We start from the raw sequence: 12,854 nt of genomic DNA on the forward strand, positions 1-12,854 counted from the left end.
TGATGTTATGTCTTTCTCAATGCATTACTTCAGAAGACAGGTGCAGTTTGTCCCAATATTGAGATATTGTCTTTGATCATATGGTTAAAGTGGTGTTTGCCTGGGTTCTCCACCGTAAATATCTGTGTTTTCTGATGGTCTTAAGCGACCCTGCTAGCAGTTCTCAACCTGTGGTTGAGAACCACTGCTGTAAAGCCTAAGACCATCGGAAAACACAGATATTTACATTATGATTCATAACAGTAGCAAAATTACAGTTATGAAGTAGCAACAAAAATAATTTTATGGTTGGGGGTCACCACAACATGAGAAACTGTATTAAAGGGTCGCGGCATTAAAAAGGTTGAGAACCACTGAAACAAACCAAAAAAATACAGCAAGTATTGACTCTAGGAAAAAGAAAACGACACGATAAAATTTTGTCATTTCACTTAGACCTAAGTTTATAGAATAAAACTTATGTCCCAAAGTTAGTCACCTGCTAATCAATATTCCACTAAAATCTCCAGGTTCTAAAGTAAGTAATTTTTCCTTGTTTGAAGAAAAACATATGATTAAAATAATATTCTTTAAATATTAAAAAAAAAAGATTCTTCCAGATAAAATAAGACTGAAGAGACATAACAACTAAATGCAACATGTGACCCTGGATTGGGAAAAAGAGCTTAAAGGATGTCATTGAAACCCTTGAGGAAATCTGAATGTGGATTGGGGATTAAATAATAGTCTTATATTAATTTTAATCTCCTGATATTGATATTTGTCCTATTACATACTATTATGCTAGAAATGTCCTTGTTCTTAGGAAACACACACTGAGTTTGTGTTCAGAAAACAAATATTTCTATTTAGAGGGCAGTGATAAGGCAAAGGGGGCACATGTAAACAGTTAATAGACCTGGGAAAAGAGTCTACAGGCATTCTTATATTATTATTGTAACTTTTCTTAAAGCTTAAAATTACATAAAAATTAAAAGAGCCAAAAAACAAAAAAGCAAACGGAGAAAAAGCCCTTCAATGGCTTCTCATTTCACTGAGAAATACGTGAGTCCTGACAAAGTCTTCTCAGCGGCCTTCAGTGGTCGGCAAACTGCGGTTCACGAGCCACATGCGGCTCTTTGGCCCCTTGAGTGTGGCTCTTCCACAAAATACCACGTGCGGGTGCGCACGTACAGTGCCATTGAAACTTCGTGCGCAGAAGTCGGTTTTCGGCTCTCAAAAGAAATTTCAATCGTTGATATTTGGCTCTGTTGACTAATGAGTTTGCCGACCACTGGCCTAGATGGTCCTTCATACTCAGCTTTCCCATGGTGGCTCCAACCTTACCTCCTACAACTTCTGCACTTGCTGCCTCCATTCCAACCTTGCCTACGCGGGCCCTGGCTGCTCTCTGTTCTTCTGACAAACCAGGCACAGTTGCTCCTCAAGGCCTTTCTGTAGGCCAAGTCCCTCTGCCTGGAGTGTTCTTCCCCCAGGCATCCCTCGAGTTTGACCTCTCACCTTACATTTCACCTCAATGAGTCCTTCCTTGATCACACCGTCTAAAATTGTAGTTCCCATTCTCCACTCCCTGCCTCACTTTTCTCCCTAGCACTTAGCACCATCCAACAAAAGATAAGTTTTGTACAATGTTCATTTGACTGTTTCCCCCACAAGAAGTGTATGACTCATAAGAGCAAGGAGTATTGTTTGTTTTGTTTGGGGATATATGAAGGTTTTCTATCCTATCCTGATTCTTTCTTTGGCCCAGAGGCTTGGTCCTCCTACTTCCGAACCCCCAACCCCCAGCATCCAACTCTCTAGACACTCCCTCTACTCAGGACCCAGGGGGTCCCAGGAAGCCAGCTTTCCCTTTGAAGAACAAAGAGGGAGGAGCTGAGCCTTGGAACCCAGGCATGGGGAGGTATCCCAGCAGGGAGGGGAAGCTCGGACAACTGGGCCAGCTGTGCTGTCTCAGCTCCTTCCCTGCCCCCTGCCTCTCTATGGGCCCAGCACGTGTGGACACGAGCTCCCCTCTCCCAAGCCCAGTGGCTCAGTGTTGAGAGCATGGCCAGGAAGAGGATGGAGACCCAGACATTCATGCACACGCCATGTGCACAGACACAAATGGACATATATATAGGCCCACACTGACATAGAGGCATGCCAGACCCACAGAGACCCTGTCCAATACCCCATAACTGCTGGGAATGGGGGTGGGAATGTCCTCAGAGCCACATCTGCACGGGAACAGTGGCTGGAGGAAAATCACCAGGCCCCAACAACTGCTCTCACTTTGGGGGGCCTGAAGTGAGTGTGAGTGTGTGTGTGTTTGTGTGTGTGTTTGTGTGTGTGTGTGTGTGTGTGTGTGTGTGTGTGTGTGTGTGTGTTTGGAGTGGGGAGGGCTTTTTAGAAAAATATACAAAATTAGGTACGAAAGTATTTAGAGTGCAACAAGAGATCACAACTCTATCTATTCTGAATCTTGTTTCTCCTCTGTTACCCATGTACTTATAGTGACAAGAGCCACTGGGCACATTACCGTATGTGCCTTCTGGCTTTGCACCTTCACAGCACAAAGCCTGGTGAGTGGGCACAGGTGATAGGAGTATTTCTGGAAGCCATTCCTACACCAGGATGGCTAGGCTAACTTAACTGGATGTGGAATGACTGGGAACCATAGTAACATATCCCACAAAAATGTAAATGTTGGGTCTTTCCAACTCACCTTCTCCATAACCGGATCCCCCCAAATGCCCACAGCCATTCCAACACAACGGGGACGGAGGGAATGTGACGGAGGGAAAGCAGAATGGAAGGTGACAGTGGTCTTTACCTTTTACAGTTAAAAATATCTTCAATTTGCAAATAATATAGAAGCATATGGCCATGTGGAGATGTTGCTAGGCCCTCCAAGAGGCCTGTGTAAGTGAGGGGTCCTGAAGCCGAAACAAACTTCTTTAGCTTCAAGGTGAATTGGCTTCTGAAACTCCAATGTTTGATCCCAAATCTTGGATGGACTCTCAACCTGCCTAGAAATCCTATTCTCGTAGCTTAGAAGGTTTGTTTTCCTACTCTCCAAAATGAACATTTCACCCCTTTCTCTTCAAACAACCTGTAGCTTTCTCCCCTCCAGAGATGAGCTTGATTCATTCCTCTCTTGAGAGCACTAGCGATAACTTGCCTCATCCTTCCCCCACCCCAAGTGACCCAAGCCCTCTGTCTCCCCTACCAGCTGAGGCTGACTTCTCTACCTGCCACTGGAGTCTACCTACCTCGCCTCCACCTTCCCCCACCACCCAGGACTTGGTTATTCCCATCATCCTCAAACCCTTTCTAGCAAACCTCATCTACCTGCCACACATTGTTATGCTCGCCATTCGCCATTCACAGCAAAACTTGTCAATGTCTGCTGTCTGTATGCCTTCACTTCCCACTCTTACCTCAACCCACTCACTGGGCCTGCACAGTCACTCTCACCCCAGGCCATCTCTGCTAAACTAGATGATTGCTTCTCTCTCTCCTTACTTGACTTCCCAATAGCTGAACTAGAGCTGACTGCTCCCGCCTTCTACGCTCTCTTTTCTTGGTTTCCTAGACACCCCACTCCCCTGGCTTTTCTGCTATCTCTCTGATCACCTTTGACAATTCTCCCTCCTCAACTTGACCTCAAGTGCTCCTTGCTAAGCCTCTTCTCTCTCCACATTCTCTCCCTAGGCACTCGGGTCTCATAGCCTTAAAAGACATCCAATGACTTCCCTGTATCTACCCTCCAGCTCTGACCCCCACACTTGTATATCCTTGGCCTACCTGTATCCTCCACTTGAATGTCTAAGGGGATCTCAACTCACCTGAGAGTAAAGTAAAATGCTTCTTTTCTCTCCCCAAAACTTTTCTGTCCCTGCCCCCTTCCCATCTCAATAAAAGGCACCACCAACCTCCTGGTACTTAAGCCAAAAACCTAGGAGTTCACGTGCCCTCTCCACTGCCACCACCTCAGGACAAGCCACAATCAGATCTTGCCTCGGTGACTGCTCTGGCAACCCAGATGACATCTCTGCTTCCATCCTCCACACAGCAGACAAAGTGATCTTTTAATACAAAGGTCAGTGAATATAACTTTCCTATTAAAACTCTCCACTAGCTTCCCATTGCACTCAGACTAAAATCCAAATTCCTCCCGGAGCCTCCAAGGCCTGGTGTGTTGGGCCATTCCTTCCATTTTTGCAGCTCCAAGTTCTCCCTCCTGGGACAACGGACCTCTTTCTCTAGCTCCCACCAGCAAACCCCTTTCCTACCTCAGAGCCTTTGCACTTGCTGTTTTTTGTTTTGTTTGTTTTGTTTTTTTGTGTTGTTTTTTTTTTTGCCAGGTCTCATGGCTGGCTAAGCTGGGCTCAAATGTCACCTCCTGATAGAGGCCGCCTCTGAACACCCAGACTGAAAGTAGCACTTCCCTCCCTCTCAAGTCATTGCCATATCCGGGTGTCCCTCGCCCGCCCCCAGCCTCATAACATCTGAATTTATATTATTTTCTGCTTTCTTAGTTATTTTCTGTCTCCCCTGCCCACTGTAATGTATAAGTTTCAGGGGAGACCAGATCCAATGTGCCCTCAAAGTCTAACTGTAGCACCACAGGCGGCACTCCATAAATGCCGGCTGAGTGAGTAAAACCGCGGCTGTGCGCACAGACATACAGATGCTCGGATTGTTGTACAGTTTCCTTCTGGGGGCCACTGTCCCACCTTAGGATCGAGAAGAGAGCATTCCCGTTCACTGACACAACCCAGAGACAAGAAAGACCCAGACCCGGGCCCAGAGGAGACAGACATCTGAGAGAGACAGGAGGCAGAAACAGCGGCAGAGACAGACCCAGGGCGAGTTCCAGAGGGAGGGACCGAGGTAGACAAGGCCGAGACCCAGCTCAGCACTAGCGGAGGCAGCTGCCAGAGACAGATCCCGGAGGCGGGGCGCGGAGGGGGGCCAAACCCGCCGGAAAACCTGCAAACCTGCGCGGCCAGTGGGGGAACCCAGCCGGCCCCGCCCCCGCTTAAGAGTGGCCGCGGCAGCTGGCGGGTGCGCTGCGCCTCCCGCCGGGGCGACGCGTGCGGGATCAAAGCCGCCGGGAAGGGGCGGGCGGGGAGGTGGCAGGAACCCGGAGGTGTGAGCGAGCTTCCCAGGGGATGTCAGGAGCGTGGGAGCGCAGAGTGCGGGCAGGGGACAGAGACCCGGAGAGAAGACGAGAGATCCCAGAGACCCCGAGACACCCAGTGACCGAGATGCAGACGCAGAGAGAGACGGAAAAGGTGGAGAGACCCGGAGTCAAAAACGCAGAGACAACGAAAGACCCAAAGAGATGAGTGCAAAAGTTGCTAAGAAAAAGCGTGAAATATACAGAGACAGAGACGCCAAGAGGTACGCAGCACAGAAAGACTGCAAGACACCAAAGGCCGAGACCCCTGGACTTGGAAAAAGAAAGGGCGCTTCAGAGAGAACAGGAGGTAAGACAGGGAGAGCGAGCGAGGCGGAGTGACGGAAAGAAGAGCAAGGGAATTAGATAGAGCGTATGGGGCGGGAAGACCTCGCCCCTCCCCCGTGGAGGGACCAGAGGACCCCCGGGGCAGGGATCCGAGCGCGGTGCCCTTTCTCAGGGTCACGCCTGCGGAGGTGCGGGGGCTGGGAGCGAAGGGAGTGGTGGGCAAGGCAGCAGGACCCCCTGGTTGGGAGGATGGACGAGTGAGGAGTTATGGAATCAAGATCTCCATCCAGAGCCTCAAACCCTTCGGTCGAGTAAAAAGTAATATATTAATATCTGGTGGAAATATTAATAAAAGATGCTTCTCAGAGAAATATCAAACTTATTTCAGGTGTGTGTTTTTTGTGGGGGAAGGAAAAGAGGTGTTGCATTGGCCGGGAATCGAACCCGGGCCTCCCGCGTGGCAGGCGAGAATTCTACCACTGAACCACCAATGCGTGCCCTAGCCTCGCTTCGCCAGAGCTTATAAGAGGTTAACATAGTGGTGATCAGGCGGCTTGTGTCAGCAAGGGACCCAGAGAAAGAGTGGCTCTGAATAGTTCGTGTGGGTGGAGCAACCCAGCCATCCTTCCTCTCTCCCGGATACAGCCACTGGGCCATAAAGTCGCCCCATATGGCCAGGGGCGGCCCCACACCCGGGTGCGAATAGCCAGGGGCCCCCAAACCTCGCGTGCAGGTGAGAAAAACTCAGCCTGAGCCCAGGTTCCCAAGGAGGGGGGCGGCGGGGGCTACTGGGGCCACACATCTGCGTTCCCATTTGGCCCAGGTAGGGGGAGGTGGGATTGCTGGGGGCCCTAAACCCAAATGGGAGCGCCCTCCCCAAGGTCTGTGTCCCTTGGGGCTCGGGCTTTGGCAGGGTAGGCTCCGTGAAAAATATCAGACTGTGGAGGGGCACTGGGAGGGCTAGGCGGAGTCCCATCCGTTTCCTACTCCGCAACTATCTTCCGACTTGGTCTCCAACCTTGTCTTGACGTCTCCTTGTCCTAGCACTCTTGCTGTCCTGTTAAAGCTCTGAGTTTACCTTATGGATCATTTTGCCCTGAAGTCGCATCATTCTGCAGAGGGTCATGGTCTTGGTTTGGGGTGGGTGTAGATCCCTTTTTTGTCCCTTTAAGAAAACTGCCGGCTCCCTGCTCCCCTATAGTTAGTTACCAGGAGGTTCCTGGGAGCGAGCACCCTTGTGTCAGGTGTTCTGGCAGCCACACGCCCGAATCGCCCCCATTTTTAAAATCAAATACATGTAAATGGAGAGATCTCTCCACCTCCTGCCCGTGCTTTGCTTCCTCTTCTTGGAGGTTCCCCTCGCCCCAGTCCAGACATCCTCAGGATGATCTCCTTCCCGATTACCTACTTTACTTAGATTCTATAATAGCTACTGGATAACACGCCGTGGTTTTCTTCCCCCACTAGATCCTGCAGGGATGCGTTGGACCTCTAGTGCACACCTCAGCACAAATGGTCCAGGCCTAGACCAGTGCGCACGAGCGCGGGTCCCCGTCGCCCCTCCGGACTCTGCGGACCCAGTCCCTTCCCCTGTTGGGGAATTAAATGTGACTGCCTTCGACCTAACAGAGCTTCTCTCCCCCCTCCAGGCAGAACCCCAGTTGAATTAGATCCACCTCTCACACTTTAGGTCTCTTCTTATTTTCAGTAGGATACTTGTGGGTGAAGATGTATAAGATCCAGCCTAAGGGCCGAGGATGCTAACTTCTTTTTTACTGTCAGTGGGCGTACAGTGACCGCCAAAACAAGCTGCGATTCTGGTGGCAAATTCTGACCCCAAATCACCTGAACTCTCTCCCCCCTAATAACCTCCTCCCTTCAGCTGGGACCCGCCTTATTATACAGCCTTATGGTCCCTAAAACAGCTGGTGCTCCATTGACCCCTCATTTCCCACACTCGCAGGCCCGTTCCACTCCTCCCCCTCCCCCTAGCGCTCCGCCCCTTTCCGGGAGCCTCGTGCCTGGGGCCGCGCCGGGAGGGATCCGGGTGCCTAAGAGGGCGGGTCCGGGTCCTCCCTGTCCCCCCCCCCACCCCCCGCGCCCCCGGGAGCCTGAGGGATATAAGGCGCAACGCGAGCAGGGACTCGTCCACACCAGGGTCCGGAGGAGCGATGGTCACCCGGGATCGAGCCGAGAATAGGGACGGCCCCAAGGTGAGCGGCGGGAGAAGAGGGAGCAGAGATCCCTGGTCCGGTCCGGGGGCCGTGTCTCTGAGAGCTGGGTCAGGAAAGAGGCTGGAGACGCTGGGCTGGAAGGGGGAGATGTGCACGGGAGACCCCGGAGCCAGGAGCTGGGGAGGAAGCTGCAAAGTCTGAAGAAGGGGACAGGGTCAGAGCAGGACCTGCGGGGCGGCAGAAGCCGAAGTCTGGGGGTTGGGTAGCGGGAGGTGGCAGCTTGCGGCCTCGGGGACGTGGGAGGGGCTGGGTGTTTGAGTGAAACCACCGAGAGGAGCACAGAGCTCAGGGAGGGGGGCGGGAATAAAAAGGGAGACACGCACTTGCTCCGCGCGGGCTGGCTCCGCGGGCACCGGCTCCCGAGGCCGGAGACCGGGTGGAGGATCTTAGAACCAGTTTAGAACCGTGACCGCTCAGCCGGGTCAGAGGGCGACGAGGAGGTGCGGTCGCGCTGGGTATCTCCCTTTCTACACTCAGGGCCGCCAACTCTGAGTCCGGCACCTTGTGGCCCACGTGTCTGGGCGCAAAGAGGGCCCTCAAAGTTCTCCGCTGAGACAGAGAGAGACTGCACGGTGCGGAGAAGTAGAGAGAAAAGAGAAGGAGAGACACAGAGAGGGGAGGAGGGAGGACGAGACTGAGAGAGGAGAATGCAGAAGACCCGGGAGAGAGAGGAGGCGAGCTTCAGAAACTGGGCGCTGGGCGGGGGAGCGGAGAGGGGTCGAATGGGTCGGGCCCCAGGCTCTCGGGAGCCTCGGGGAAGGGGTGGAGGCCGGACTGTCCCAGCGGCGGGATCCCCACGCCCGCGCGGCCGCGCTGAGTCTTGGTCCCGTCGGCCCGCTCTCCCTTTCCTGCTGGTCCCAGATGCTGAAGCCGCTAGTGGAGAAGCGGCGCCGAGATCGCATCAACCGCAGCCTGGAAGAGCTGAGGCTGCTGCTGCTGGAACGGACCCGGGACCAGGTCAGTCCTTCCGGACCCCCAAGCATCCCGTCCTCGCGTCCCAGGGCTTCCCACTTGGGTGGGGACAAATGCTGGCTGCGTTGGCGACCCTGGCCCCAAGGCATCCTTACCTGAGTCCCGCCCTTGGAATCCCATCCCAGACCCCTTCTTGCTCCCAGAACGCGATCTTCGTGGCCACCCCTCGGGTCTGTAAGTTTCACACCTTGCTCTGTGCATTTCCCTCCAGGGCGGGTCTGTTTCAGCCTCCGGGTCTGTAAATCCTTCCTCTTCCTTCCCTCTCCTCCCAAACAGCCAGCAGGGTGGTGAATGTCACTCACTGGGTTTGCGACTTTAAACGCCCTCCTCGCAATGCGGGGTTGGTTTCCTGCCCTCGGGTTGGAGTTTCATCTCAGGGTGGGCGAGGACCATTCTTGGTCATCTCCACCCCGCCTTCGGTAGCGCGCTCTGTGGTCAGCGCGCAAACGCGACCCGGGGGCACCCCCAGCCCCCGCATCCCTCCCTCCTTCCTTCCCCCTGCCACTTTCCCCCTCTCTCCCCACCCCTCTGTCTTTGCGCCCTCCCCTCCTGTCTGTAGAACCTCCGGAACCCGAAGCTGGAGAAAGCAGAGATACTGGAGTTCGCCGTGGGCTACTTGAGGGAGCGAAGCCGGGTGGAGCCCCCGGGTACAGCGCGGGGGTGGGGCAGCGGAGGGAAGGGGGGGAATCACCGAGGCCCGGGCCGGGGTAGATGGGGCGGACTCGGCCGTGGACGGTGGGCTTGGGGAGCGGCAGGCTCTGCTCTGAGGCGAGGTTAATAACACCCGCGCGTGTCTGTCTCTGTGTCTCCCTCATTTTCTCTCTGTCCGTCCATTTGGTTTCCTGTCTCTGTGCGCCTGTCCGGCCTTGGTACTTCTGCGCCCCGCCCCTTCCCTTCCCCCTGCTGGGCCCCTGCCCTGACCGCCGGTCCTCCCGTCGGCCGCACCCGCCCCGCGGCTCCAGGGGTCCCCCGGTTCCCAGCCCAGGACGCCGAGGCGCTCGCCAGCTGCTACTTGTCCGGTTTCCGAGAGTGCCTGCTTCGCCTGGCGGCTTTCGCGAACGACGCCAGCCCGGCTGCCCGTGCCCAGCTCTTCTCCGCGCTGCATGTCTACCTGCGCCCCAAGCCGCCCCGGCCGGAACCCATAGATCCGAGGCCCCAAGCATCGCGCCCACCGCTGGACCCCGCCGCCCCGGCGCCTGGCCCCGCGCTGCACCAGCTCCCCCCAGTGCACCAGGGCTCCCCTAGCCCTGGATGCGCCTGGTCCCCGTCCCCTTGCTCCCCCCACGCCGGGGATTCCGGCGAGCCGGCACCCCTCACCGGACTGCTGCCGCCGCCTCCGCCTCCTCACAGACAAGACGGGGCGCCCAAGGCCCCGCCGCCCCCGCCGCCCGCTTTCTGGAGACCTTGGCCCTAAGCTTTGGGGGGTGGGGGCGGGGCTGGGGGTAGGGTAGAGACTCCAGCCTAAGGGCAGCAGAGGGATCCGGGCGTCGGGGCGAGGAGGTGTTGGGGAGGGCGGCGGGGCGCGCGGGCGCAGCGCGTGGGTGAGATGTGGTCTATATTAGAGTATCTATATAAATATATATTTTCCTGGTTCCTGTCCCTTTCCCCTGCCCCCCTTGCGTCTAGGATTGTACCCTCTCTGTCCCAGCCCAGCCCCAATCCCTTCTCGAGTCCCTAGTGCATGGAATAAAGTGGTTATTAAATCCCCGTGTGTCCCAAAGCCAGGGGCCTGCCTTTATCTCGGCGTCCACGCCTACTTTCCCTCCCCTTCTGTCTCCCGTCCCCCCAGTCCTGCTCTCCGAGGCCCAAACCCCAGGGCAGACAGGTAAGTAAAGAAGAGAGCAGAGCAGAGACTGAGACTGGAACTGAAAGGTGGAAAACAGAGTTAGGATAGGGGGAGAAGGACGGAACCTTTAGGGGGGGTAAAAAAAAGCAAAAAAAAAAAAAAAAAAAAAAAACGAAAGGAAAAAAAAGGTTGGAATAAAACCGACTCTGGTGGGATTCGAACCCACAACCTTTGAATCGCTCTTTCGTCACTAGAAGTCCAATGCGCTATCCATTGCGCCACAGAGCCCGCTAACCAGCGGCAGCGTCTGACGGCATACGGATGCTGGATGGGGGAGGGGGAGACGGAGGGGCGTACCAAGAGCTTGCGGGTAGGACCTCAGAGGCCTACCTGGGAGAGGTAGCGGGCGCAAAGCAGGTGAGCCAGGTGGGAGTGCGGGAGCACATGGGTGGAAGAAACAGGGAGAGAGAGCAACCGAATATGAGTGAGGGGACGAGCACAGAGCTCCGGCTGCCTGCTTGGGGGATGCTTCCAGCCCAGGCGCACCCCACTCCCAGATGTGGCCCCACCCATCAAAATAAACTTATTTCGTTGTAAATTTCTGTGTGTCTTTGTTTCCTTTGGCCTATCTGCTGCTCTGCAGTTCTGAATCTAGATGATTTCCAAAGACCAGCCAATTTAATACAACCATTTCTAGATTACTTTTCTACAGTCTCTTAGGAGGACTGTGGAATAACCTTTACTTCACGCAGGTAGCGTGGCCGAGCGGTCTAAGGCGCTGGATTTAGGCTCCAGTCTCTCCGGAGGCGTGGGTTCGAATCCCACCGCTGCCAAATTAAGACTTTTTTTCTCCTGGTTCATGCATCCTGTAACGATTCATACAGGATCTTCCTCAATTTTATGACGACTCCTGATAGAGGTCTCACCACTGTCATCCCTCTCTGGTATTCAAGACATATCCTACATAGATCTGCATCCCAACCCCAAACCAAGACCTGATGGAAACTGCCAAAGTAACCTTCTTTTCTTAGTAACTGATCTCCTCATTAACATGTTCTCAAATAACATTCTTATCTCTCAAAATTAGCGCAACACGTGTTCATATACATATACGATTGACTGTGTTTTCCTGAGTGTGCTAGGCTTCAATTGCCCAGTGTGAAAGCCCAAAGAACAGAATTGTAGTTTTTCTTTTTAAATCCTCTTCATAAAAGAACCTCATATACAAAACCAGTACATAATAGAACATATTTGACAATTATGAAAAACAAAGCTTAAGGTTCCACCGAGATTTGAACTCGGATCGCTGGATTCAGAGTCCAGAGTGCTAACCATTACACCATGGAACCAACTGGCACAAAGTTCTTCTGAATATTTATATAATTGTAATCTCTGTTCTACTTATTGCCCTGTACTCTATTCGTCAGAGAAGATAAAACAACATAAAAACAATTGTTGGATAAGGTAGACGCCGTTATCAAGCATCTGAAATATGAATTGAGATGTACTGTAAGTGTAAAATAGAAACCGTCCATAGAAGACTTAGTACAGAAAAGTTATAATTTCATTAACATTAAAATATTGATTACATGTTTAAATGCTCAGATTTTGGATATTTGGGGTTAAATAAAATATGTTATTAAAATTAATTTCAACTGTTGCTTTTTACTCTTTTAAAAAAAATAACAGATTTTATTTCTTAGAGCAGTTTTAGGTTTACAGAAAAATTGAACAGAAAGTTCAGAGAGCTCCCATGTACTCCTGTTACCCCCACAGTTTCTTTTTCCTTTATTATTATTCCACTTTTAATTTTATTAAAGTATAATTGATATACAAAAAACTGCACACACTTAATGTATATACATCTTGATTAAACTTTTTGCTCTTTTTAATGTGGCTACCAGAAAATTTAAGTTAGCATATATGACTCCTATATGTTTTACTCTAAAGCATCTCTACTTTCCTTCCCATTATTCGTTCTATCTTCTGAAAACTAAAAACCTGGCGTACTTAATACTAATTAATACTATTTAAAACTAACTAATAGTATTTTTGTTATTCTTTTCCTTTGTTTTGTTTGAAGGAATACAAATATTAATTGTACTTAAAGGTGAATACTGCTGTTTAGGTAGAAAAAACACAGACGCCCGAACAGGGACTTGAACCCTGGACCCTCAGATTAAAAGTCTGATGCTCTACCGACTGAGCTATCCGGGCTCTGCAGGGTATTCTGCTCTGGTATCCTTAAGAGTATTAGACTTGTAAAATTTCACGCTCGCAAAACCGACGGGGAATTGTATGCAAGAGCTCAGAGGATTCCGGCACAGACCCTAAGGAAGCTGGAGCAGCGGGCAACTGCTGATCGCGCTTCTTACCGGCCTCCCTCGAGTAGTTTCCGCCGTTTGGT

General features: G+C 52.3%; 1 protein-coding gene and 5 non-coding genes across 6 annotated transcripts; 2 read left to right on the plus strand and 4 right to left on the minus strand.

Annotated features, from left to right (window-relative positions):
* Positions 1-5,878: 5,878 nt before the first annotated feature.
* TRNAG-GCC (transfer RNA glycine (anticodon GCC)) lies at positions 5,879-5,949 on the minus strand. Its single transcript has one exon. It is a non-coding gene; the product is annotated as a tRNA-Gly (tRNA).
* Positions 5,950-7,592: 1,643 nt separating this feature from the next.
* On the plus strand, positions 7,593-10,086 carry HES7 (hes family bHLH transcription factor 7). Its single transcript, XM_008153484.3, has 4 exons — positions 7,593-7,668; positions 8,551-8,646; positions 9,221-9,308; positions 9,624-10,086. The coding sequence occupies exons 1-4, from the start codon at positions 7,627-7,629 to the stop codon at positions 10,073-10,075; spliced, it is 678 nt and encodes a 225-aa protein (XP_008151706.1). The 5' UTR covers positions 7,593-7,626; the 3' UTR covers positions 10,076-10,086.
* Positions 10,087-10,648: 562 nt separating this feature from the next.
* Positions 10,649-10,735, minus strand: TRNAR-UCU (transfer RNA arginine (anticodon UCU)). Its single transcript is given in 2 exon segments — positions 10,649-10,684; positions 10,699-10,735. It is a non-coding gene; the product is annotated as a tRNA-Arg (tRNA).
* Positions 10,736-11,198: 463 nt separating this feature from the next.
* On the plus strand, positions 11,199-11,280 carry TRNAL-UAG (transfer RNA leucine (anticodon UAG)). Its single transcript has one exon. It is a non-coding gene; the product is annotated as a tRNA-Leu (tRNA).
* A 444-nt stretch (positions 11,281-11,724) lies between these two features.
* TRNAQ-CUG (transfer RNA glutamine (anticodon CUG)) lies at positions 11,725-11,796 on the minus strand. The gene has a single exon. It is a non-coding gene; the product is annotated as a tRNA-Gln (tRNA).
* A 795-nt stretch (positions 11,797-12,591) lies between these two features.
* On the minus strand, positions 12,592-12,664 carry TRNAK-UUU (transfer RNA lysine (anticodon UUU)). The gene has a single exon. It is a non-coding gene; the product is annotated as a tRNA-Lys (tRNA).
* Positions 12,665-12,854: the final 190 nt, after the last annotated feature.

Source organism: Eptesicus fuscus, chromosome 20 (genome assembly GCF_027574615.1).
Source record: "Eptesicus fuscus isolate TK198812 chromosome 20, DD_ASM_mEF_20220401, whole genome shotgun sequence".
Lineage (NCBI taxonomy): Eukaryota > Metazoa > Chordata > Mammalia > Chiroptera > Vespertilionidae > Eptesicus > Eptesicus fuscus.